The sequence below is a fragment of the Psittacula echo genome (assembly GCF_963264785.1).
Source record: "Psittacula echo genome assembly, chromosome: 2".
In the NCBI taxonomy this organism is placed as follows: Eukaryota; Metazoa; Chordata; class Aves; order Psittaciformes; family Psittacidae; genus Psittacula; species Psittacula echo.
This window is the reverse complement of record NC_137737.1, coordinates 120,263,765-120,291,176: the sequence shown is the minus strand read 5'-3', so window position 1 is coordinate 120,291,176 and position 27,412 is coordinate 120,263,765. Positions and strand designations below refer to the sequence as shown.

The 27,412-nt window shown below is 42.2% G+C and overlaps 1 protein-coding gene across 1 annotated transcript in view; it reads right to left on the bottom strand.

Annotated features, from left to right (window-relative positions):
- XKR4 (XK related 4) overlaps positions 1–22,705 on the bottom strand; it is a gene marked incomplete at both ends in the record, with an annotated part of 231,181 nt that extends 208,476 nt beyond the window's left edge. The window contains one exon of the mRNA XM_080611826.1: positions 21,870–22,705. Within this exon, the coding sequence (XP_080467952.1) occupies positions 21,870–22,705 (836 nt within the window). The remainder of the gene's footprint in view (positions 1–21,869) is intronic.
- Positions 22,706–27,412: the final 4,707 nt, after the last annotated feature.

The window sequence follows — 27,412 nt, the reverse complement described above, 5'->3', positions numbered from 1 at the left end:
GACATTTCAGGTCCTCTACAGCAGCATTATACCTAACAGTAATTCTTTCTTGTTTGGAAGATTATGAGATAATATATTGTAAGAATAATGAACTAATAATTGTAGTACTACCGTACTTCCTAATAACTTTCCAGTTATATATAACTGTTATGTATAAAATGCAGCTCAGTAGTCTCCAATCCAAAAAGGTGCAACTATACAGCACAGGACAGTTTCTGACAATATCACACACAATTAGCTGTTTATCCAAGCAAATGCCATCTCAGATTTTTCAGATAAAGTTGATCATTTATTTTCATATGAAAATCCACTGCTGTATGTTTTCTTGGAAAATACTTTTCCTTTCAGTTTTGGTTTCTTTTTCTGTTTAAAATTTCTTTCATGGAACTTTTAATGCCACATCAAACTATCAGCACATGTTTTTTCTAAAAATAAAGAAGTGAAAGAACATTCTTGGACATCTTATTGCCCTCTAATGTCTGTACACACTACTGTCTTTCCTGCTTTCCCAGACAATTCATAACTGGGGAGAATATAGCTCTATTAACCTTGCTATATCAGCTAGAATGCCAAAAGCTGTGTTATAAATCTTCATCTTAATCATTTATGATTAAATATTCAGATGAGATTACTTGCAACCTAATTCTACACATCCATCTCTCCTTTCCTAATTAACGACAGCAACAGAGGGAGAGAACACCACCTTTCCGAAGTAACTAGGCAAAACCAAGCTTTTGTAGACAACTTTCATTTCTAAGCACATTTTCATTTCTAAGCACACTTATGAAACAAACATGATTAATGAAGTTACATATTCTGAATTATAAATCCACTGCTTTACCATAGACTGCTAAATATTGCCAGTGTTAATCCCAGTAGTGCCAAAACTCTTATTTTTATGAAGCACCACTAGTTTCAGTTCTTCCCCATCTGTCAGAGAATTTGATATGCATACAGTGAAAGGTACATACAAGGCAACCTTCTAGGGCTCAGTGGGTAAAATTCACCCTTGCTCAGAAAAGCAACTAAGATTTACGAAACACTAAAGATCTCCTTAGTTTTTACTTAGAACTGCTTCAGCTTTAAGCACCAAATTTGAGCTACTTAGACCCTAATTTTGAGAGAGGCTGAGAAAGTCTACCTCATATTGAAACTGAAGTCATTGATATACATCACCAGATTTTCACAAAAAACAAACTCAAAAGCTACTAAAGGCATCACCTAAACTGAGGCAGACAACTTAACTGTAAATCACAGAGCCTAAATGAAAAAGACTTCACAGGAAAAAAACATGAAGTCTGTCCTTCTCCCAGCCTCAAACTGACTTCTCAGTACATTTTCTAGAACTGGGCAAATAATAGATTCTCTGGTTTAATGCAAATTAAAATAAAAAAGAAATCAAGTTTAGCTCAATTAAAATCTGATCTTGTGGAGAGAAGCAGGAAAAGAAAAATATAGTTACATAGTTTTACATCAACCTGGAATAAGTATGAGCCAATTCATAAACAAAAGCACCAAATTTCAGAACAAGCCACATTTTTAGCATGAAAGTGCTTTCTCAAACATGCAGACATTTTCACAGAATTACTGGAATAAAGTATCTCAAAATTACCCCTCTTCAGCCAAAACTACTTGCTAAATGCAACCTAAATCTGCTATTATTTCCCAAAATGACATTTTTCAAACTTACTTGGGGAGGAAGCAAATGGGGGAGGGGAAAATTGCCTGGCTCCATCCTCTGCTGCTTTTTCTAATTGCATTTAAATGATCCGTGCAACTGGTCTCCTACAACTTCCCTGAGGGGTAATATTTCACAGTATAGCTAATCTCACTATTGACATGTGTCCTGTTTTTCAGCAAAAATTTCACTCGCCTAAAGCACACCCAGAATAATTTTTGCTGACTTGTAAAAAATTTTTACGTTAGTTTTAACATCAAGAAGCATGCAAATACAGAATATCAGCAGAACATACAACTCTGGATGCCTTAGCAGTGCAAACTAATCTGCTCTCCATGACGCCTCATGTCTACTCATGAATCTAAATCTGCAGCTGAAATTGAACAATTTTCTGGTCCAATAATATTTTGTTGTATCTGAATGAATGGTAGTTAGAACGAATGGTAGAAGCAATGTAAGCCAAACATAAGTTTTCCATATTACACATGCTTAATATTTTATTTTTTTAATCATTTATTTCTCTGGCTCACTCATGTGACTTCATTTGTTTGTGCTTAATAAACTGTGGCCCTGATTCTTCAGCTGCTTGTATATATACACATATGCATGTGTAGATATGTAAAAAAAAATATATATATATATATATATATACACACATATACTTAACACAGGTGGTGTGGTGTCTGCAGGACCAGAGCTCTATATACATTTCCTCACTGTGAGGGCTGCTGAAGCACTACTTACCAAACAAAAACCCCTACTCTTGGGGGAAAAAAGTGCCATTGCTCACACTGATTAATTCCTTTTGCAACTATTACTAGCAAACTTCCAACACAACTTATTGGCCTGGTTCCAACCCCCCAGCCCCCACCCCTCATCAGTAATTACTGAATTACTGAACTAGTGTCAGTAGGCTGATTGAAGAAGTCAGACATTCTATTAAATGAGTGGGGACTTCATGTGAATCCTAAAGCAGGGGTTCCTCTATTCTGCAGACTGGCATGCAGGGCAACCTGCCCAGTTACCTCTTGTACTTTAAATCGGTTTAACATTAAGTACTACTTAACCTGTTAGACCTGTGGTATGCTGCACGAGAGAGAATACACTCCAGATTCAGTCCAAAATATCAATTTATTTTTTTCTCCTTCAGGCTAACTCAATTTCTGAAGCACCTAGATTTATGTAACACCAGGGAAAAGGGACACCTCCATGCCTGAGGTTAGAAAAACTCTAGTATGAACCAACAAACACTACTGAACATAGCCTAAAGCAAGCTCTTCAACACTGCTTGACATATACCTGTGTCAGTACAGTTTTGGACAAGGAATATGTAACGTGGCTCAGTGAAGCAATACTGTTCTGTTTCACAATTAATCTCATTCTCTGGCTGTTGCACTCATTCTGCAGCAGCAGGTGAAAATGTTTGAAAGTACAAAAATTAAAATAAAGCCATTTCCACAGTAACATGATGTTATTTTTACATTTTCACTTAAGGATACTACAAACTACCACACACACAAAACCCACCACCACCTGACTTTGCAGAAACTGACAAAAGTCCTTTTACTGTTACCCTGAAAACTCCAAGCAGGTAATCTTGCAAAGTACACAGCACATGGTCAAGTAAATAACTCCAAGCTTTTGCTTGGAGTAATTTATCTCTGCACTTTGGATCTAATTGATATAAAGTCAGTCACAACCTTTAGCTATAACAGTTCCCTTTGTCATATACAGACACCTAACTAAACACCTGACTGCTCATGGCTGCTGAGTAGCCAGTAAACACCCATCAAGATTACATATCTAAACTGAGTATTATACCTCTTGAAAAAGCTTGATCCTGTATATACATCATAACAAAGTTTAAGCAAAATTTCCTGGCATGCTGCAACATATGTAAAGCTCTAATTTAACTGTGGTCTTGGGGTATGCCACAGATACACAAGCCTGAATCCTATTTGAGAAGATATTTAGTGGAAACTTAAATCTTCGACTCTGAAGTTTTTTAAACCATCTGATTTCATAGCATGTGACAATACATCTCCATGGAGCAAAATCAAAATGTAGAAAGCCTCAATTTGTTTTGACTGTATTTCTACCAGCATTTTTTTATCTGTTCAGATCATGCCTGGAGAATAAACAAAATCCCAATAAGCTCCAACCAGGCTGTGAAATGCAAACTTCTATCTGATATAGAATTCAGAATTTTGAAAACGAAAGGAGCTATAGGTTGGAAATTTTGGCAAAATGTCAATGCACTGATTTAAACATAAGTCTCTGAATGGGAGGAGGAGAAGTAAGAGGCTAAGAGGAATACAAGTTCTTACTTAGTGCACCACGAGCCAGAGCTCATGGTGCACCAAGTGAAGTCACACTGTGGCCACACAGTGCCCTTCTCACAGTTCAGGTGCATGGGTTCTACTTACACCCACTAGCAAGTTAATTCCTTTCCTACTACACAGCCCCTTCCTAATCCCCTTCTTATACAGCCTCGCTGAAAAATTCTAGGTTGCACCAAAAATTTTCCTGTGCCAGACAGAGTGCATATACAGCATTATCTTCATCTCTAAAATTCAATTCAGTTCTGGGAAAGTTCCCATGTCAGTCTGGCAGTACTGATCTTTAGTAAATCTTGTTCCACTTAATTCTACTCCCCTCTTTAACTGTATGACTTTAGAAAAGTGTTTAAAGGAAAGGATACTTAAAGCTTCACTTAACTCACAGATCTCTAGTTGTTGAGTAATTTTATTTCCCAGCTTCCTACATACGCAGTGGTTCTCCAGTCCTATGGTACTATCTCTATCTTAACAGATTCAAAATATAGATGTAATTCACCATTCTTTTAGTATTCTGTAATGGAAATTATTAATTTCCTTTGATTTTACAAAGATAAACTAATTTACTGTAGTTTTCTCTGCAGCTGTAGTTATTTCTATTTTAATACCATCATGTACATTATCCGTCTTCCCTTTGCCACCCTGCTAACATAATAATCTTTACTGAAAAATGAGGGAAAGCACCGAGCCATATCTAGATTATCTTTAATATCCACTGTCACAAAATAGCAGCTCTCTTTCTTCCTTTTTCTGTCCCTACTACATAGCTGAAGAGCATTTTGCTATTTGTAATTTCTTCTGTAAAGCCCACCTCACCTTGGCTTTGGACATTTCCACTTTATCTCCAAACCTCTTGACCTCTGAGACTTAGTGCTTATCACACAACTGGGAAGGAAAGGGTACAAGGAGGGAAGTTGTCTCTTGCATATTCCTAATGGTGTTGCATACATAGACTTTATTTTAGAGCCACAGCCTACAGTCTTCTTTTTGATGTTCAGATACCTGGCAGCGTTAGCATCATTAATTTCAAAGAAATTTAGGATTTATTTATATACTTATATCTGCAAGTTTCTGCTACCAGCCATTTCTCTCCATTACGAAATTTTGCTCTTTTGAGGGAGAAAAAACCAACTCAAACAAAAAATCCCCCACACTTAGCAACTTCTTTATTTCCTCAAGAAACATAAAAGGAAGGTATCTGTGACCACTCTCTTGAACATTAGTTGGTGTTATCAGCCTTCCATAGTGTCTTCATTGCTTACTGAGAAATTTTAAAGATTCCGAAACCAGAACATTGTAACACACCGTACCGATACATTAGCTACTGGATGAAGACTCTTAGCCACCACATGAAAACATCTATGATGGTTACTAATAGGCTGTATTTTCAAATATCCATTTACATTGTTAAAATCTTCCATGATGATACATTTCCATGGATTTCTGGATCGTCCTTCCCTTCTCACAACAGGACTCCAGCAAGCCATTACAGAAGCATAGTGCTAGGCCAGGTAAACTTAATTTTCAGACATTTTTTAACATGTTATAACCCACTCTTTCAAGTTGTTATGTCATTTATACTCAGTAGTATACCAGCAGGCCTCTAGTTTGAGTTCTCTTTTCTCAGTAGCATACAACATTCAAGCCCTTTTCCAGTCATAAATTCACCTGATAGAAGTTCTGCACGGATGCTCCTACTTCTTCCCTTTTCTGGCACAGGTTTTTGGCAGATCTGCATCCATGTTTCAGCTTTTCCTTAGGGACAACACTCAGCCACTGAACAGATCAAGCCCAATCCTAGCAACGTGTTATTGACACTGCTTTCTCAACTGCTTAAGAGTTTTCTTTGCCAAACAAATTACACTTCTATATCCACAGTTCTATCTTCATTTTCCTCATTTTACTCCTCTTCCACTAAATTTGTATATATATATATATATATATATGTATATATAAAAAGGTATACGGATATATGAATTTCCCCCAATCAATACATATATAAAAAAGGTATAAAAGGGATATATAAATTTCCCCCAGCCGTCCCTCTCATTTCTCAAAGTTTTTCTTCCAGATGTGTCAGCACCAACTTCAGGCTAGTTTCTCAATTAGACAAGAGTGCATCTTTAGACATCTCTTTCATCCAGCTGCACAGTAATGGCTGCTGCTTCAAAACACATTCCTTGTCGCGTTATGAGTTATGACCTGATCATCAATGCTCTATTATGTGTGCACTCTCTTATCCCATGGGAACATAAAAGAAATTTCCAAACATTTTAAAGACACATCTACCACTGACCTAATGTTCCTTGCTTGTACATGCATACCATATGATCAGGAGGCTGTTTCCAGAATGAAAATCTCTGGTATAGTCCTGCTGAAAGACCAGGTTAACCCAGAAGTTAAATAACAAGGCTAGCATTACCTTCACCCAAAACAGAGGAAAATTTATGCCATATTTGTGATGTACCAAGCACAAACCAGCCCAAATACAGCAGAGCCACCCATAAAAAGGGATGTAGTAAAACAGAAGTCCTACCACTGAGGTTTTTCCTACCACTATTAGGACAAGAACAGCGTAAGAAGGAATTTATCTATTTTTAACCATACCTATTTAAGACAGAAAGAAACACAAACCTTCTCAGCACCATCAGTAGCTAACATCCTGTGGTGCAAGGTGCTGGCCTATAGTGACACAGGAAGATTTGAAAAGTAAATCATAGAATCCTAGAATGGCTAGGGTTGGAAAGGACCTTAAGATCATTTAGCTCTAAGCCCCCTGCCATGGGCAGGAACACCTCACACTAAACCATGTCACTCAAGGCCTTATCCAACCTGGCCTTGCCAGGAATGGAGCATTTACCGTTTCCTTGTGCAGCCCGTTGCAGTGCCTCACCACCCTCACAGTAAAGAAATTCCTCCTTATATCCAATCTAAACTTCCCCTGTTTAAATTTGAGCCCACTACCCCTTGTCCTGTCACTACAGTTCCCAATGAATAGTCCATCCCCAGCATCCTTATAGGTCCCCTTCAGATACTGGAAGGCTGCTATGAGGTCCCCACGCAGCCTTCTCTTCTCCAGGCTGAACAGCCCCAACTTTCTCAGCCTGTCTCCATACGGGAGGTGCTCCAGTCCCCTGATCATCCTCATGGCCCTCCTCTGGACTTGTTCCAACAGTTCCATGTCCTTTTTATGTTGAGGACACCAGAACTGCACACAATACTACAAGTGAGGTCTCACGAGAGCAGAGTAGAGGGGCAGGATCACCTCCTTCGACCTGCTGGTCACGCTCCTTTTGATGCAGCCCAGGATACGGTTGGCTTTCTGGGCTGCAAACGCACACTGTAGCCGGCTCACGTTAAGTTTCCCATCGACCAACACCCCCAAGTCCTTCTCCGCAGGGCTGCTCTGGATCTCTTCTCTGCCCAACCTGTAGCTGTGCCTGGGATTGCTCCAACCCAGGTGTAGGACCTTGCACTTGGCATGGTTAAACTTCATAAGGTTGGCATCAGCCCACCTCACAAGCGTGTCGAGGTCCCTCTGGATGGCATCCCTTCCCTCTGGCGTATCAACCGAACCACACAGCTTGGTGTCATCGGCAAACTTGCTGAGGGCGCACTCAATCCCACTGTCCATGTCACCGACAAAGATGTTGAACAAGACCGGTCCCAACAACAATCCCTGAGGGACACCACTCATTACCGGTCTCCAGCCGGACATCAAGCCATGTGACCACAACTCTTTGCGTGCGGCCATCCAGCCAGTTCTTTATCCACCGAGTGGTCCACCCATCAAATTGGTGTCTCTCCAGTTTAGAGACAAGGATGTCGTGAGGGACAGTGTCAAAGGCTTTGCACAAGTCCAATGTCAACTGCGTGGCCCTCACTCATCAGTTCTGTAGCCCCATCACAGAAGCCCACCAAATTGTTCAGTCAGGATTTGCCCTTAGTGAAGAGATGTTGGCTATCACTAACCACCTCATTTTCCATGTGCCTCAGTATGCTTTCCAGGAGAATCTGCTCCATGATCCTGCCAGGCACAGTGGTGAGACTGACTGGTCTGTAGTTTCCCAGGTCTTCTGTTTTCCCCTTCTTGAAAATGGGGGTTATATTTCCCTTTTTCCAGTTGTTGGGAACTTCACCTGACTGCCATGATTTTTCAAATATGATGGACAGTGAGATAAAACTTTCAGAAAGCACATTGTCCTCAGCAGACAGATCCCATGGCTCAGACAGCTCAGGATGGGTAGGCACAGACCTTCACCCACTGGGTAAAGCAGAGGTAGCTGATATACTGAAACTGTGCTTCAAAGTAATTGTTCAATGAGTTAAAAAAATGAGACATGATTGTGAGATGCCAGTTAAAAAAGGACAGAGAAAATATTCACATGCTTTAAAGCTAGTCCTGGCCAACAATTTGGATTCAGAACACAAGCAGGCAAACTCTGATTTAGCATGTAATTAAGAAATCCTCTCTGAATTATGCAACTTTCATTCACTTCTTCAGAAGATATGAGAACACTGCAATCACTTGCCAAGTTTGATCCCAACATGCCATGGGGCAAATGGAGACCCTAAACTGTCATATTCTATTTAAATCATATGTAGGCTAAAGTGAGTGCGGTTGCTCGGTATATTAAATTACTACTAGTGTGTTGATATTTCCTCATGAACAATCTATGGCTCTGAATTATTTATTGAGGAGGAAGTGGCTTTTGAAGTGAACATTACTTCTCTCTGAGCTAATGCCTGAATATGATAAAAATAGTTGCCAAGAGAAAAAGGAAATTAAAAAAGACATTTCCATGACTGACAGCTCCCAGATTTTACCTGACTCCTTCATGTATTTCTTCCCTTTGTGAAGTCTATATGCTAAAATGGTGTTCACCTAAAAAAGAATAAGACGTGGGACAGCCTGTGTCAGGAAATTGCTTGTAACAAATCATAGATACATACACATTCAGTGATGGCAATCAATAGGATTCCTAGACTATTCCCATGGCTTTGTGCTTCCTTGCCTCTAGAACCCAATACTGCTCACAGAAATGCAGCTTCAAGGGAGCCACAGAGCAGCCTTCCTCTGGCATCAAAAGTGGTGCATCACAAAATTAAAGAGCTTTGGGTTGCAGCGGAGATAAAAGGACACTTAACTGAGCATGGAGTGACAGTAGGAACAGGCAGAAGGACCTAATTTTCCTAATGATCTTTCAAGTTCTCAGACACATTTCTCAAACTTTTGCCCCCTCAACAGGAGTCTTCACAGGTTTCTGAGGATGGGGAAGTGAAAATACAGATGAAGCAGTGTGCAGACTGACACATAATAAGATAAATCCAGTGTAACACATTCTGCACTGTGATCAAATTAGAATTTATTTAGTTAAAGAGGTATTCTCACAATAAAATGCACTCTTGAGTGACAGTTGCAGTATTTAAACCAAAACCAATTACCTCAAATGAATGTAAGTAATCCTTCTGTCTTCTTTTCTCCTTCCCCATGACCATTAAGATTGCTATTCATGAAGAATTGTCCAAATAATTGTCATGCCATTAGAAGGCATATTTCGACCATATTCCTATTATTTGCAAATAGTTTATATGCACTAAACATGGATCAGATCTTTCTACGAATTTTCTGTGAACAGATATCAAATGCTGATTTTATCCTTATTTCAAGGTTATTCTTCAGTTTTCAGGGTGCTGATGCTAATTGCTTTAATAACCAATCATTTGTGCCTACTAATTAGAAATATCCCAAACAATTTGCTATTTAAATCATATGTCATTGCTCCTGATCCTTGACTGGATGAGTAATGAAATTAAGTAAGACCCATATGAATTGTGAATATTACTACTGAATATGTAATTAAGGTTTTGATTAATATTCTGGTACTCAGGCTTAAAATACACCTTCCATAAGTATTTGCACTGATAAAGCTCAAGCTCAAAAAATCAGCACAAGTCATTAACACAGCCAAACTGAATTCATAAGTGAACTTCAAAAGCATACTTGTAAGGGTTTTTTATGATGATGGTTATGAACAGTGTCCTTTTAAGTTGGTCTCCTATGTAAGTGCTAGCTGTCAAATAAAGCTATTGGCCATCTTTCCTTTTTAGGTGCTGGTATGAAATTGGAAATTAAGAATATAGGTTTTGCTGAGGTATTGAAAACATCCTGTGTTAATACAAGTTGATAATTTAGATGCCAATTGTTTCAAAACTCAATGAATCATCTGATGGAAACTGAAAATCATTTAAGACATAGCATTATATTATCAAAAAACGAAATATTATACTTTTTCTTGTAATGCACCTCTATTTCTTACTTAGAGTATCCGTTAGGAACATTCTTTACGTTATTACTAAAATACACTTAATTCAGTTGACAGTCAACATTTCTGAAAATGTTCTTCCCATCCAATACTTTCTGCACTTAAAGAAAGCAAATCAGAGTACCTGATACTAAATAGGAACATATGGATGTATCATTTCAATTTTTGTTATGGAAATCTCTCATTTGTAAAACACCACAAATAAGATTGATAATTTATTAATATGAATTCTGCAGCAGTAGGATATACCACAAGTCTGGTACCTGTCCTATTAAAAGCTGTTAGCCCTGTAGAAAAGCTCTGGCTAGGAGCACAGAAGGGGTTGTCTTCCTTGTCAGAATCCAGACCCTGTGTAATAAAGAGATGGACAATGTAGGAACTGTTCTACTCAAAGAGAAGGACTGAGTCCAAGTCTGGAATTGACTTTGAGATGAGCTAGGAAAGGTACCTCCTCAAAAACATCACTCTATTTGAACACACTTTTAAACCACAAGTACTAGCAACCGAAGCATCCTAAAACTTGCACACAATATCAGCCTCCTGCTGTGCTAGGAAGTTTTCAAAGGAACAGAACGAAATCCTTCTTCCAAACAGCTTACCACCTTACCAACACAAGTGAGGCTGGAAAATGCATTTCACTGGAAGAGTAAGGGAGACACAAAGATTAAAGGCTTCCTCAAGACTGTCTGAGACAAATCCCATGTGAAGAAACACCCACTGCCCAAATCACAGGTTGATCATGACACCAGCATTCTCCCTCTATTCTTTTACACTGTATAACCCCCAAAATTCACAAAACAAGCACAAGTTCCCGGGTTATCAGTCTACCTGGCAGCATCTGAATAACGAGTTGTGAATGCCCCATCCCTGGCATTGTTCAAGGCAATTCAAGGGTTGGACAAAGCCTTGGGTGATATGGTTTAGTGTGAGGTGTTCCTGCCCATGGCAGGGGGGTTGTAACTAAATGATCTTAACGTCCTTTCCAACCCTAACTATTCTATGATTCTATAACAAATCCAACTTGGGAAGGTAACAATGGAAAACATTCATTTCAACTACAGCCTTCTCAGCTCCTGAGCTTTTATGCTCTGTTTATCCAAACGCACAAATAGGCTATAAAAGGGGCTGAGACAGCCTCTTCAGAGACAAACTTACTGACTGATGGTGGGATGGCTTGTTTTGAACCCTTTGCTAGTTTTCTTAACAGCCCTCTTGATTTAATCCAGCCAAGCGGAGAACACACCCACTAATTAATTAATTTCTTAAGCCAATTGGATCATTAATGGAGTAGCTCTGCCACAGAGGTGATACTAACAGAATGAAGACAGGTTATAGAAGAACATACATCTCCAAAGTTTTATTTTTTAGGTAGAGAAAAAAAAAGTGAATGGCATACTTAAAGACTAAATGTGGCCCTTAGTTCAGTGAGGTAATTTTCATACTCTGTTATCGTGAGTTCTTAATTAACCTGTGTGGTAAAAAATGGTTGTTGATTGTAAATGCAATCCCTCCTTTTGACACATGCATTAATGCTCTATTGTAAAAGTTCAAAGCCGTTATTATTGAGTTGTCTCAGCCACATTAATTATCCTCTGTGCTGTATTTGGCTTCACTTGGGTAAATCTTCTTTAACTGCCCAGTCTTTACTTACAGAACATCTTTGTTTAATATACTGTGGACTCTGTTTACATTCATGCTTTTTTGCAATAATTCTGTATTGAATGTAGTTTTCATAATTTCTCCTGGAAATGTGCTGCACTAACCATATTAATCTGCTGTCACCCCAACAAGTCAGTGGTTTTGAAGCTGAAATGTCCAGCGCTTTGAAGCTTTGGGCTAAAGTTGATTCTAGCGCCTTCACTATGCTTAAAAGAATTCCTAACCTTTGTTACCCAGGCCATTTTTTTTTTTTCCAGAGCAGATGGGATTCTTAAAGCAGCAAAAGTGGGTAAGTGAAAGAAACAGAGCAAAGGACAGAACTTTTTAAACTGTATAGCATAAACCCTTGAGGAAAGAAATCCTTAAAATATTAAAATCTTGCTTTAATATCACAGTTATGTCCATTGTGGAGAGATGTTCGTGTTTTCAACACGTTTAATGTAAAATACATTTTGACAGGCATATTGAAATAATAATTTTGAATTGTTCCCACCTAGACCATTTTCCAACTGAGTATCTCAAAGTATACTACAAAAATTAAACTTCGGAATATCCATAAAAAATTAGACTTCAAATACATACTGAGTAACTAAAGGATGACATTATCAGAAGTATGGGGGTTGGAACTAGATGATCTTAAGGTCCTTTCCAACCCTAACTATTCTGTGATTCTATGCACTGCTTCTGACTGTCCAAATTGAGTCATTTTAAATCTCCTTCCCCTTTTAAGGAAAGAATAAATTAAAAAAAAAAAAAAAAAAAAAAAAAAAAAAGAAGCAATAATCTCCACTCCAATGAAAGTAAAGGGAGATGTAGTTCTTCACTTCTGAAATTCAGACAGGTAAAAAAGGCAATCAAAATTATGTATGCTGAAAACTTGGGCTCCACTTGCTGTGGAGCTTGTAGTGAGTTGGGAGACAAGAAGCTGGGACATGAAGATGAGGTTTTATTTCAGCCACAAATCTGTGCTGCTTACATTGATAAAAATCAAACACAAAAATGTTACAGGAAACCAACTTAGAGCAATTTTAAAATTTTAATTCACTCTTGCAACAGACAGCAGAGGAAAAGGGTGAAACAGCTACAGAGTGACACATCAAAAATATCTTTCCTCTTTCTCTTTTTCTGAGGTTGACTGCATATGACAGCGAAAGGCTGATGAAAAAAATGAATAAACCAATCCTGCAGCTGATTCAGGACATCTAGAGCTACCCTCATAAGCTAACCAGGTATTTCTATGTAGATCTGTATTATGGTGTTGTTTGTGGTTATACTATACATGCAGAATGTGTGTTTGTAAATAGAGATACTGTTGGTGTACTTTGAGGATAAGAGAAAGGTTAAAAGGCAGGAAACAAAAATTAATTAAACACTAAAAGACAGGTTAATTTGTGTTTGGTCCCATCTCAAGGTCCTAAGTACTAGGTCTTCCTGTCTGGCGTCACAAACATGACATTTCTATCAGCACAATGAAAACTGCTCCAGCAGGAAGGACAGTAAATGTCCTCAACCTAAGTTTCAGTTCAGAAAGCTCTCAGGGAGATGGGATCTGAGCCTCACAGCTGGAAAGAACAGTGGACTCAGATCTAAAATCTGAGCAAATAATCACAAGGGACATTTCTCTAGTACTATAAAACAAGGCAGAGTCACTAATATTTGTCGGGGATCTCATCACTAAGATGCTCATCACTGCTCATAAAACAGGTTAAAACAATGCTTGCCAACTGAATCCACTCAGATATTTTGGGGCCACTCCAGCCTAGCTTCTGGTTTGGAATGTGCTTAAATGAGAAATAGGAAATCAGCCTGTGCGTGCTGGGGAGGTTCTGGGCACAGCCAAAATGCAAAATCCTTTAGGACACTCTGAAGTGGAACATTATGGTCTGTTGTATTTAAGTTCCTCAAGAAACTTTCCAACAAGACCACTCAGCACAATTTTCTAGATCATATTTTCAGGTCTATATGCCTGAAGAACATCTAAGTTCTGCTTTGTGGAGCTAAGTCTTGTTTTAGACCTGGCTCACAGAAAGATTTCCATATAAAGTGAGCATGTAAAGATTAGGGTTGAAGAAAAATAAGAAAAGACACGACTCCACCCATACCCCTCTAACATAAAAAAGACCACACATTTACAATGATAAAGTTTATCGTTCTACACTAGCCACTATTATACCATTAAAGCATCAGCACAGTGGGGGTTTGTGATTTTTTCATGCATGTATAGATCCCTCTATAGAGATCTGAAGCCTAGTGCTGGATATTACAATGTTCTTTCCCAGGACCTGATGAAACTAAGCTACTGATCTATGAACCGCATACGGAAAAGCAACACGCAAAGAAGTTGGCAGGATCCTAGAATAGATCAGATGTTTACATAAAACACCCCATAAAAGTGAACAATGTCAAAAACCGTGGCACTGCTAACCTTCATTCTTAAAGGGAGAAATCAATCTGATATATAGCAGCTGACAGGGATAAGGAAAACTGTCCTTCCATCTGTACATTAATTCACTTTTTATTCACCATAAGCAATCTGCATCTTTCTCTAAAGCAGCTGGTACCAGTCCTTGGTACATTAGTCTTGCCTAAGTCACAACTTCCAATTTTAGAAGTTACTTTTGTTGGCACATCATTGGCTGCCAAACTTGCTTTGAAAACACCCCACAAAACAGTCTTGCTGCATTTGCTGCAACTCGTGATATCAAATCATTTGTAACTGATAGTGTTAACCACCCCCACTGATTATACCTGCCAATCAAAAAGATTTATATGGCTCGCCATACAATCCTACACCATGAACATAGTAAACAGCGCAAGCATGTTGTCAAAGGAAAAGTAATGGGAATAATAACATAGTATAGGAATTATTTTATCTTGGGGGAAAAAATACATTATTACCCATTTTAGCCATTCAGGGAAGGCAGAATGAGAAGGAGAGTGATAAGAAACCACTTCAGCAATCAGAGCCCACAGGGAGATGATAATTCTGGTTATGGTTTTCAGAAAATTCAGGTTAAATCTCTTGGAAAAATATATACCCAAGACCTACTATTTTTTAATTCTAAAATTTATGAAAAGAAAATAAGGGTACTCTTTTCACTGTAAACTGATGTCAATCTGACACCTCACATTTGCATTTATCACTGTTCAGATGACTGCTCAGTGCAGAGTTTACCTAACATTTTCTCTGAGTATCTAACATTTTCACTATGAGTTTGCCCAGTCATACTGTTTTCCTGCCTTTTTCTGCAGTCTCTCAAGCAGTCACTTAGAGAATTATTCAAATAATCTTGGTCAGTGGCTGAAGGGAAATAAATGGGATTTAGGTACATAATGTACAAGGATTAACAGGTATTTCTGTGTCTTTTCAGAACCTGCTTCTTTTTATATGCCCACTCAGTTCTCCCTCATGTTCTCTTTCATATCAGCCTCCTTTCATTTTAAAAACCAAGCAAATCAAAACAGTTCTCTTCATAGCCTGTTTGCCACTTCCACTCCTATATGTCTACTTGACACAAAGTATACAACTGACAGCTGTGCTAAAAGACAAAAATGGCACCACTCTGTAAATATACTTTAGCAACCACAGATTTTCACTATACCTTGAAATACAAGCAAAGAGCGATTGATTTTGTCTGTGCCTGATAAATTCCTCTCAAACAACCTGTTTACTGAAACTGTAAGTCACTGTTGTGATTCATCTGCTGTATATTAAAAGATACTTAATTGGAAAAGAGAGGTGGAAGAACGAGATAACACTGTTATAAGTGACATAGGTATTGATTTCATTTTAGTTTTACTAGAACTTTTGTATCTTTGTAGCCAATTCAGTCCTTATGGACAAACATTAAGGCTAAGTCAGCTAACAAGGAGAATACTCTTCCAAACACCATAAACTGTGATGTAAATAACCTGGAGCTATGGAGCTGTGATGCTATGAGAGATGGTGCTGTGATGCTATGCTTTCTTGCTTTCCCACAGGAGATGTGGACATGCAAACCGACCTTTCAGCACTAAACACTTTCACCAATGTAACACAGAAATTTTAGCCAAAAAAAAATCTCATATGGTTGACAGAACTTTCTGCAAGTTCACAACATTTAGAAGCAAATTAGAATGTGAAAAATTTCTTTGAATTTATGGCATGTACATAGAGCCATTCCTGCATCGCATAGGGGAACTCTAGAATAATATCTACAGATGGTGACATGAAATCCTCTAAAACACAAGCCTTAAAATCATATAGATTTTCCACTGTTTTAGAAAAATCCAAATATAAATTCTTCCTATATATACGTTCCAGAAAGCATTCTGTGTATAAAGTATTAGTTCTCCTACTAAGCCAACTGAGCAACCAGAAACTTTAGCGTTTAAGCAGTCCTTAGAAAATCTGAAAACTTATGTAACTGATAAATATTCTCTATAGAAAGAACCCTTGTTAATTATTAAAGTACAGTATCTTTCTTCTAAAACATATCAGCATCTTTTACATGTAGCTTAGGTTATTAGAATAAACAGAATACCAAATCTGATTTGTATGCAGACTTGTAAGAGATTTTTAACACAGTAAAGCTTCATTTTTGTGTTTCAAAAAAAACTTTGAAAGGCACAGCCTTCATCTGCATATCACTGTCTTCAGGAGAAGGAAAAAGAAAAAAAAAAAGGGAAAAAAGAGAAAATGAATGTTTATTCTGCTGAATGTGTTAGCAAAATTAAAATGTAGCCAGGACACCTACAGGGTGGCCTGCCCCTTCTAATCCTGCTTTCTGAGAGGAAGAGAAAAAAAGAGAACTCTAATTCCTATTTTTGACAGCCCATCACCTTTCCCGAGTCTTGAAGACACAGCAAGCAAAATAGTTAGCCAGTAGGACTTTAATGCAGGCACTGCAGTAACTCAATAAAACAAACATGGTATTGCTGAGTGGTAGCATTTCGCTACACTAAGAGACAGATGGGGAGGATATGCAATAATCTTGTCTAGGAAACGGCTATGATTCATAAATTTGGACTCAATGTGACAAATTATCTGACAGATTTCAAAACAGTGAGAAAAGCTGATGTCAGATTGAGATATCACATCTCTCTGTGAAGTCCAATGGCAGCTGGAATTATTGACCACCTAAATACACTGAACTCTTACGCTACTGCTGACCAAAAGTGTCAAAACCACTATGTAGAGCAAAAGTGTGAAAACACATGACACTTTTTAAGGATGGAGTTGATCTGATTTAAACCCTGATGATGTTTTTCTTAATTTGAACTACCTTGCTCACAATCCCACCTTAGAGCCCAGTCATGCTTAATAGTGTATCTATTAAGATGTATATATCTCTCTATATATATCTATAGATCTATCAGCATTGACCTGAGGAAGTTGTAAGGACTTCTCACACACAGTACAAACACCATTTCCTTTTCTTTTAGGTTTTGGGGTTTTTTTGAAATTGTAAGAGCATCAACTAATTGCAGAGGTGAAGCTTATGAGCAATGAGCACAGGCAATGAAAATTCTTCAGCTGATGGTCCAGCTTTGTGAAAAATACTTCCACAGGGCACCAGAGGGACTGCAACTCATACTGCTTCTGGAATCCAGCATCACCTCTACAACACTGCTCCAATTCTGTTTTTTTTCCAAACAAGAACCAGGAAGGAGAAGGAAGATAATGATTTCTTAGTAGTACACATAAACAGATATAGATAACTCATAGCATCACTTCTCAGGGAAACAAACCCACTTTGGAACAGACACCTGCCCTGGACAAGTGCCACCTGGAAGGGCCAGTAATTAACCTGGCACCTCCTCCACCTTCTTCAGGTGGATTCCCACACAGCTAATAAATCTCAGACAAAAGCCCTCGCTCTGTTCAACTTAATCATCTCAGTATCATCTGAGCTACCCAGAAATAATTTTAAAGAGCAGTTTCCAGTCCTTGCAAATGATTCACCCTTCCTTTGACCTTGTTGGTTACAGAAACTTGACTGTTCTCTTTCAGACACTTAACTGCAGCTTTTCAGACAAAATGACAGCTAAGCACCTCCAAGGGAACCTCCAAGCACCCTGAGCACCAAGGCAGCCTGCTCACGCCATTCCCCTACAAGGTGTAACAGTTGGCTCAGGGAGCTATTTCTGGCTTTCCAGACACCATAAGATGGGCATCATCAAGTCCTCCAATCTCCTCTCGCCAGCCCAACCTCCCACAACCCATTCTCCCCCGGGGGCTGGCTCTCAGGACTTCTTCCCCCAGCTTCAGGAGCATGGCTCACGCATTCTGCCAACTCAAAGTAATCTTGTCCAGAAAAAAGGTTGTCAAGGACATAAACCACATCCACAGATGCCAAGTGAACATTATTATCTCCTACATTCAGTCACCAAGTCCTGCTATCCCCTGCAAAATCTGAAAGCCAGGGCTAAGCCTGGGAAACCAAGTGAATCAAAGGGATGCCCAAAGGCATGGTTACATATTTTGATGCCAGGCTCAAAGGGCAATAGTTCATCTGAATCCTACTGGCCCATATATCTCTACACAGTCCTTCCAGACTATAAATTAAAGCATCCTTTGCCCTTTTATTAATTTCAATGGAATGCAAAGACACCGTGCATTACATCTCCCTTCCACTCCCCAGAGTGTGCTAATAATAAGCTATATCTCTCACAGCACCTATTTAGGAAAATGGTGTCCACAGTGTGGCTTCCATGCCCAAGCAGAACACACTGGAAGTATGGAAAAGGATATGTATCTGAAACTCTCCCTGAAGGCAGGTAAATCATATTTTAATAAGAAATGAGCTGCCAACAAAGCCCTAGTAGCTGCACTCAGCTGTGGCAAGCAACTCCTCAGAGACTTCACTGGAATTTTAACTGAGGGATAGTGTTATCAGGAAGTCTGTGAACATCCAAGCCCCTGGAAAAAAAAAATAAAATTATATGCTTATTCTTCAGAATGGAAGAATTCAGTCTTCTAAAATTTGTGGGAGGAAAAAAACGTTAGGTCCATTTCAAAAGAAAAAAAAAAGATACATTTTTATTCAGAACTGATTGGCAGCTTAGCTGCTCCTGCAGCTCCCCTTCTTTACACTTCAGGCAAAAATTGGTTTAATAATGTTAGATTGCCTATTTCCAGCATTGTTCCATGCCACATTAAAGACCTCATTCATTTCCCATTAGCACATTTTAGTTAAAATTAACACATAATCAATTTCAATGATCTGGCTTTCAATATACAGCTGTGTCAAAGAAGGAGTTAGTCTCCAAACACATACAACTGGGAAACACTTCAGGTCATTCTTCAGCCTAAATGCTCAGAAGGCCTTTGCTCAGGCCAGTGCCAGTGTTACACTGTGGAGCAGAAGTTCTGGGCTATTAAGTGTTCAAAGAGACACAGTATTTTCCAGAAAATTTCCAGAGATCGCGTTAGTTCTGACACATAGAATCATAGAATCATAGAATAGTTAGGATTGGAAAGGACCTTAAGATCATCTAGTTCCAACCCCCCTGCCATGGGCAGGGACACCTCACACTAAACCATGTCACCCAAGGCCTCATCCAACCTGGCCTTGAACACCACCAAGGATGGAGCACTCATGTACAGAGTTTCTCAGAGTTTGATGTGACCTCTCCTTTTTGGTGCTGATTATTGACTCCAAAGGCTCTCCCTTATGAAGAATATACCTAAGGAATTAAAAAATGAAGTGACTTTAATCAATTATGAAGTACTGGTATGCAGGACTGCATACAACTGACCATATAATTTTTATGTTGGTGGAAAATTGCAAATAAAAACTATTAAGTTACTGACTATTAAAGTTATCTAGAGAATTAAAATGAAGTGACTTTAATCAATTATGAAGTACTGATATGCAAGACTGAATACAACTGACCATATAATTTGTATGTTGGTGGAAAATTGCAAATAAAAACTACTTAGTTACTGACAGACAAACAATTCCATGGCTCTGTTTCCCTGGAAAAAAAACAACAAACAAACAACAAAAAACCGAAACAAACTATAAAACATATATAATGTCCTAACACGCCTTGTCAATTTAATATTCTGGTAGTCTTACAGTACTGCACATAAAAGATGAAGAAAAGCTACATATGATCAAAAGAGGCTCAGATAGCTTTAAATATAGAGGACTAAGTGCTCCTGCAAGGAGAAATATTATGTTAAAAGAGATTGTGATTCTTCAAAAAGCAAGCAGCTGGAGAGCTTTAAATCCCAAGCACCTCATCTGACAGAAGTGCTGTAAAGTATTAGATCATACCCTGCTCCACCCAAAGCCCCGCTCTTTGTGTTTGCCAATACAGTCATGACGCCAGACTTTGTAAAACTCTGTTCTGTGTCACCCAGCATAATACATGCTGTCTTCTATATGGATGAGTAATGAGTATCAGCATGAATTTCTATGTACAATTTGAGCCACTGTACCTACTTTTCTGTCTCTGCAGGACCAGGACTAAACATTACATCAAAAACATCTCATTCAGAAAGTTCTAAGTTTGTGTTCAGCTGAGGAGGTAGAGCATAGAGGAGCATGCAAGCATTCAAGATCCAGACCAAAGCATCACTAGTTCAAAATCCTGCTTTCCTCTCAAGTCGTGTCATAATTAATATTGAGCACACTCATAACTTTAAGTTCGTTTTCCAAGTTTAGAAAGCTGTAATTGTTATAATAAACCAAAAAATTTAGAAAGTGAAAGATACTTAGTTATGGCATACCAGGATCTTCAGTCTATTGTCTAGCAGCACTTGGATTCCTTGATGTTTAAAGTCCACAAGCAGAACCGAGCTGTACTGGAGACTGCACTAACTGAGCAAAAGCCAGGCCCTGTCCGAAATGGTTGGACAGAGATTAAAAACACCAGAGGTAGAAGTAGAGAGTAACAACAAATTAAACTCTTATGAAATAATTCGAGGAGGGAGAAGGGAGGGAGGGAAAAGTTTCCAGAACAGAAGCATAAGAGAATTCCTTTCCACCCATCAGACAAGAAAACCTGAGGTATTTCAGATGTTGCCTTAGCGCACTGTTCCACTCTATGACCTTCCTCAACACAGCATCTATTCCACTATCTTACGTGGATAATTTAACTCGTTATACATTGTGCATTCTGAACTCTGCACTTTTCAGGCAGCACTAAATGTATTTGCAGGGCATTCAGCCTACGAATCTTCTCTGGAAATATGCTTAAAATAAAGGAAAACACTACTTTTGTAAACTGTGACGTCACCTCCCTTTTCAGTAAGTGCCTTCCACAGCCTACTCCAGCACATCCTTTCTGTAACACACATTACATCGCGTGTGGATGCTTTTGAGAGCAGCTACTCAAAAGTTGATGTAGAAGACATTTCTTTACTACACCACACAGACAAAACGCACACGCATAGCAAGGAGCCTATTTACAGGCAGCTGTGTACATCAGAACACAGCAGCGGCTGTTCATTAACAGTTTCTGGAAGGAAACTCTTCACTGTCAGCGAAGTTCCCCGCTGGCGGAAACTCTGACCAGGCCACATGTGAGGAGACCGGGAGACGCACAAGGTTTTCCCGGTTTTCCCCGCCTGCTCCCTTTCTTTACTTCTCCCTCGTGCAGGTTTCCCAGGAAGTTGCGGGCCCCTCCCGGGGAGGCGGTCGCCCGCGCGGCAGAGTGCGTTCGGAGACGCGGCGGGGCCCCCCTCGATGGGGCGGAACACTCCGCGCCCGGGGCCACCACCGGCACAGCGGGGACCCGGAAACCCCGAGTCCCGTCCCGGCGAGCGCTGTCCCGAGGAGGGACCCCGAGGGGACCGGCGGACACAGCTCGCAGTCCCTCCCGCGGCCGCGCTCCCCTTCCCCGCGGCGCGGGGCCCAGGCCCCCGGGCCGGCTCCTCACCTCCAGACCTGCCCGAGCTGCAGGATGTGGACGAGCGACTGCAGGAGCCAGATGCAGAAGGCGCAGGACGCCGACTTGCCGCTGCCGGCTCGGGGACCGGCAGCTCCGCTGCCGGCGGCGTTGCTGCTGCTGTTGGTACTGCTGTTGGTGGCGTTGCTCTTGCTGGCGGTGGACGCCTGCCGCTGCGGCGTGCAGGGCCGGGCGGCGTCGATGTCCGCGGCCGCCGAGCTGCTACTCACCAGCAGCTTGCTCTCGGCGGCAGGGCAGTGCCCGGGGGCGGTGGTGGCGCTGTCCTCGGTGCTGAAGTCGTGAGCGAACCAGCGGAAGCTGAAGACCTGCACCGAGAGGGACCCCAGCAGCACGAAGAAGAGGGTGAGCCCGAACCACCAGCGCTGGCCCCGCAGGTAGTAGTCGACCGCCAGCCAGATGTCAGTGCCCACGTCCGCAAAGTACACGGCCAGAGCGGCCAGGATCCAGAGGCAGTCCCACAGCGAGTAGCGCCGCTGCTCCCTGCCCAGCCGCAGGCACAAGGAGGACGAGCCCCCGCCCGAGCCCCGGGAGCCCCCGCCGCCACCCCCACCGCCGTCTCCACCTCTGCCGCCGCAGCAGCAGCAGCAGCAGCGGGAGCCGCCGCCCGAGCCGTCCCTGCCACCACCGCTGCAGCACCCGCCCCCGGGCGCCTCGTCGTCGTCGCTGCCGCCTCCCGGCCCGGCGCCGGAGGGCAGCCCCGGGGCCAGCGCCTGCACGGAACCCGAGTGCTCGGAGTTCTGCAGCGGCGTGAACGCCACCTCGCCGCCCTTCTTCATCTTCCGCCGCCCGTCCGACTTCGCGGCCATGATGCTTCCCTCAGCCCCGCCGGAGAGCAAGCGGGAGCAATGAGCGCTCCTTTATCCCGCGCCTCCCCCTGCTCCTCCTCCTTCGCCTCCTGCCTCCCGCCCTCCGCCGCGGACCCGCCGCTCCCCGCGTCCCCTGTCCACGCTTCGCGCCGGGCTGCGCGCCCGCGGGCGGCTCCTTCGCGGCGGCCGCTCCCGCAGCGCCGCCTGCCTGCGGGGAGCTGCGCTCAGCCCGCCCGCCCCGCCGCCGCCTCCGCGGGGGCCGGCGGTGCCGGGGCCGCCGCCGCGCTCTGCCCGAACCGGGAGCAGGCACGGCAGCGCTGCCCGGAGCAGCGCATCCCGCCTCCCTCCGCCTCCCCGCCCGCCTCCGCCCGCACCCACCGCCGCCACCACCCAGCTGACTGACGCCAGGAAAGAGGATGACCTCATCCCTCTTCCCTCGCTGCCGCCGCCCCCCGCCCGGCACCGGCACCGGCACTGGCGCAGGGGCGGGGAAGGGGGCGCTCGGCCCCAGGGTGGGAAGGGCCCGGTGCGGCCAGGTGGCGGTGGGTTGGGGCGGTGGCTTGTCGGCCCGGCCTAGGGAGGTGGGCGCGGCGGCGACAGGGCAGCGACGGCTTCGCGGGGCGAGGGAGAGGGTCGGCGGGGAGACGCGGGGTGCGGCCGGCGCCCCCCCGGGGTCGGCGCCGCGGGAGGGGCGCGGCGCTGCCGCCGGCTCCCCTGCCCCTCCCGGTGTCCTCGACGCGGTTTGGGGTGAGTCTGCTCGGACCGGGCCGGAGTGGAGTGGCGGGACGCGAGGAGATGCGGACGGGGTGGCGAGGAGGGCGGTGGTCCCCTTTCACGGCCACCTGCCCTCGGGCTTCTCCCTGAGAGAGGGGACCCTCGGCTCGAGTGAGACACCGCAGTCCCGCCGCGGTGACAGGACCAGTACCGGTGGCGATGCTTAGCCGTAACGCCCGGCCCAGAGGCAGGACCCGCTCAGGGCGAGCGGCCGCTGCCGCGCTGTCCCGCAGGAAACGCAGCCGTAGTTCCCTCAACTTTGTGAAACGCGACTGCGAGGTGGAATTCAGGAGTTGTGCCGTGACTCACTGTCTTAAGAGGCGTTTGGGGGAAAGTGAGGAGACACTCGAAGAAACCGCGACTTAGGCATAAAATTCACTAGGCGAACTCACGATGCCTTTCACCGCCCCCCGCCCCTTTCTCCGCAGCTCCGGCTGCTCCCGGATCGCGGCCGCCCCTCTGAGCTCATGCCGGTATTTCAGCGGCGGAGGTGGCCCCGCCTGCGGCTTCCAACTTCGGCGGCGAGCGGCAGTGGGTGGAGGAAGACCTTCCGGGCGGAGCGGTCCCGGCGAGGATCCCGGAGCGCTCCCCGCTGCCCTCAGAACCCGGCAGGGGACGCAGGTGTACGGTGGCTACCCGGGCCCTGAAGGCCACCAGCCTTCTCCCCGCCGGAGTTACCCGGGTCGCGATGCCCACTGCCGGGCACAGGGTTCGGCATGCGAATGGGGCGCCGTTTGCCCTTTGGCCCCTCTCTGTCCCGCTGCGTTTCCAAACGAACGGGGTGAGCAGCCGATTCACCCCTTTCAGGGGGTTTTGGGAATGGTGGGGGTTTTTTTCGCCTCTGGAATATATTATAAGCATGCCCTCCCCCCCCCCCCCCCCCCACGAAATAGAGCAGTGAGATAGTTCAACCACCTTGCTAAGAGTATCTTCATAAGAATGACAGTGAGATTATGATAGGGCAGTTTTACGTTATGTGCCTAAATATAGCTCCTTCACATCGACTTCATTAATGAAAGAGAAGAAGTCATATAGACAGCTGAAAAATCTGCCTTCTAACTCTTCAGTGTACATGGGAAGTATAAAGTTGCATTTTGCAAATTACCTTTTGCTGATACATACCGCAGATTTCAAGAAAAGACTTCAGTGTGCATTACGGTGTTATTCAGAGTGCTGAGCACACCAGACTCAAACTTTGGAAGGTGAAGAGTGCACATAAAACTAATTTGGTTTGTTATTTTGCCTGTTATTACAAGAGTCTTTGATTACATCATCACATAATGGTTCTTAAATAATACACATTTGCTCCACAATCTCTGTTACAGTGGTATAGCTGTACTTTTATTTCTGTTCCTTTTGTAACCCCATATTAATTTCATTCTTATTACAATCCCTATGATCTTTATTGCCTTAGACTTTTAATACAAATTGTTTCTTTCTCAAGGTGTCTTTTAATACTTCAGTCAGCACCTATATATAATACAATATATATTAAGATTACCTTGTCAGCAGAGAAAGTGCTTAATAATGAAGCTAATTTAGCTGCAAGTTGGTGGGCTTATATATACCAACAACTTTCCAGTGTTATTCTATTTATAGTTCCATCCCTAATAAAATGGTTTAGTGTGCACTTTAAGCTACTTTAATTGAGTCTGTTTGACATATACAGGTCTAAAAGATACTACAAATTTATAATGGATGTTATAGTGTGATGCACGAGTGGGGGTGAGGGAGCAACTGTGCTCCTAGAGCTGAAATGCTAACCTGAACTGTTTGAGCTGGGCGTGGGTTGAGAGTAACTCAAAGGTGTCAGGTTCCAGGTGAGAATAAAATGGAGAAGATCGAGGGCCAACATACTAAAAGGGCAGAAGGTACCTCTGAGCAATGCAGTAGGTATTTAAGAACATTAATGGCGTCACTTGAGCTGTACGTTGTCTTCAGAGGTCATGGTAGCCTGCTTAAGGTGACCCCACTGCTAGCCAGCTTGGAGGAGGTTAACTTCTGGGGCCACGTGTCCCCACACCCTTTCCTCCCTGCCCCAGGAGTGGGACAGATTTCCTGGTGCATTTACCCTCCGCCACTTCACTCAGGGACAGAATTTGACCACAGGGATTGATCCATTGCTCAGGAAGACTCCAATTCACCACAGCAGGCTTTAGAGCAGACTTTTAAGATGGGCACTTTTAAGATGAAGCTGGACAATATGCTGGGTCATCTAGTCTAAGTCATGCTTTGCTAAAAAAAGTTGGGCTAGATGATCCATGAGGTCCCTTCCAACTGGTATTCAATGATCTGAAAGGTATTCAGTTTACCAGGCATTTTGTTGTGAGGGGGAGAGTTCTACACTTTCTTCACTATATTCTTCTGTTTTGTCTCATTCTCTCCTTGCATTGCCTCTCCTCTTTCTTTCTCCTTTCTTCTTTCTCATTTTTTGTTTCTTTTGCTTGGTTGGTTTGGTTTTCTCTTCTTGGGTTCAGTTACTGTTGCATTTGTGAGGGCAATAATATTCTTGCACACTGATTATCATGTTAACAATAGCTGGCTGTTAAATGAAGGGAGTTCACTAGATGAACATTCAAACTTAAATTAAATTTAAAGTTGCGTGAGATTTCCAGGGCAATGTGTTCTGTTTTGTTTTCTCACTTAAAAGATAACAAATGGAAAAGATCCCAAATAATATGTAAGTGCTGAAGAAATTGCTTCCAAGAAAAAGAACCAAATTTCTTCTTTGTTAGACTGGCATAGCTTCTGTGGAGCTGTATTGGGGCCAGAAGAGTTTGGATACACACAGTATACAAACCAGCCTGCATTCAACAAGCTAGTGTTGCTACTAGACCTCAGAAATTAGTAATTACAAAATATAATTGAACGGCAAAAATGTGATCACAGACATCAATACATATTTTATAAACCAAGTACAGACACATTCATTTCTAATGTGAAGCTAATTTTTCTCTCACGGAGATTTTATTCTTGGCTTCCTTTTTCTGTGCCTTTCTTTAAAGAAAACATTTTTATGAGTATCAGAAATACTGCTTTTGCTTTGTTCTGAATTGCAACTCCTGCTTCCCATTTCCCCTTTACAATATCATATCACCTTTGTCTACTTTAAGAATAACTTGTGTGTGTGTGTGCTTTTCTGTTTTTTCATTGTAGACTGCTATCAACTCAGACCTGAATGTCCAGGAAACATACTTCTGGGTTCCAAACCTCTTATTTTTAAAGTATTTTTTATTTCTTCAGGTTCCTGGCAATGATGCTTTTCCCAGTCTTTAGCTAAATTGTATAGAGTGCTCTATCGAAATACACTCAAGCTCTTGCTTCTAGTTCTCTCATTTTGCCATTAGAATATCATTATACGCTACAGGTCTAATGATTTTTTTGCATGCATTTGTTCCAAATGATTCCCAAATCTATTTTCTTTTGTTTGGCAATACTTTTGACTATTGCAGTTTGCTGCTTGATGTTTCTTTTTTTTTTTTTTCTAGCTCAGAGTCACAGAAGTGTTAGAATGAGCTCATTGTACCTGGATTTGACACCCTATGGCAGCATTTTGGCAGAAAAGCCTTCCTTTCTCACCATAGTCAGTCCTTGGTGAACAGTTCTGCATGATGAATGAGCTGTGCAGAACCTTGCTGTCCTGGCAGGGCTGGCAATGGGTCAGTCTCCAGCCAAGCAGAGCTCCTGAGCACCCCCCTTAGAAATAATTAAAGTCCGGAGACATAAGGAGTCCTCTTGTGATTTCTTCCAGAAGATCTGGTGAAACTGATAGTTGATTTACTTCCTTTCTTCCTTCCTTCCTTCCTTCCCTCCTTCCTTCCTTCCTTCCCTTTTCTAACTGCCTTATGATATGCATTTCATTTCTCTCCCAAGGACTTCCAAAGCCTTTTCCTGCAGTGTGCTTCTCTCTGTCTTGATGTGAAGATATAAAGC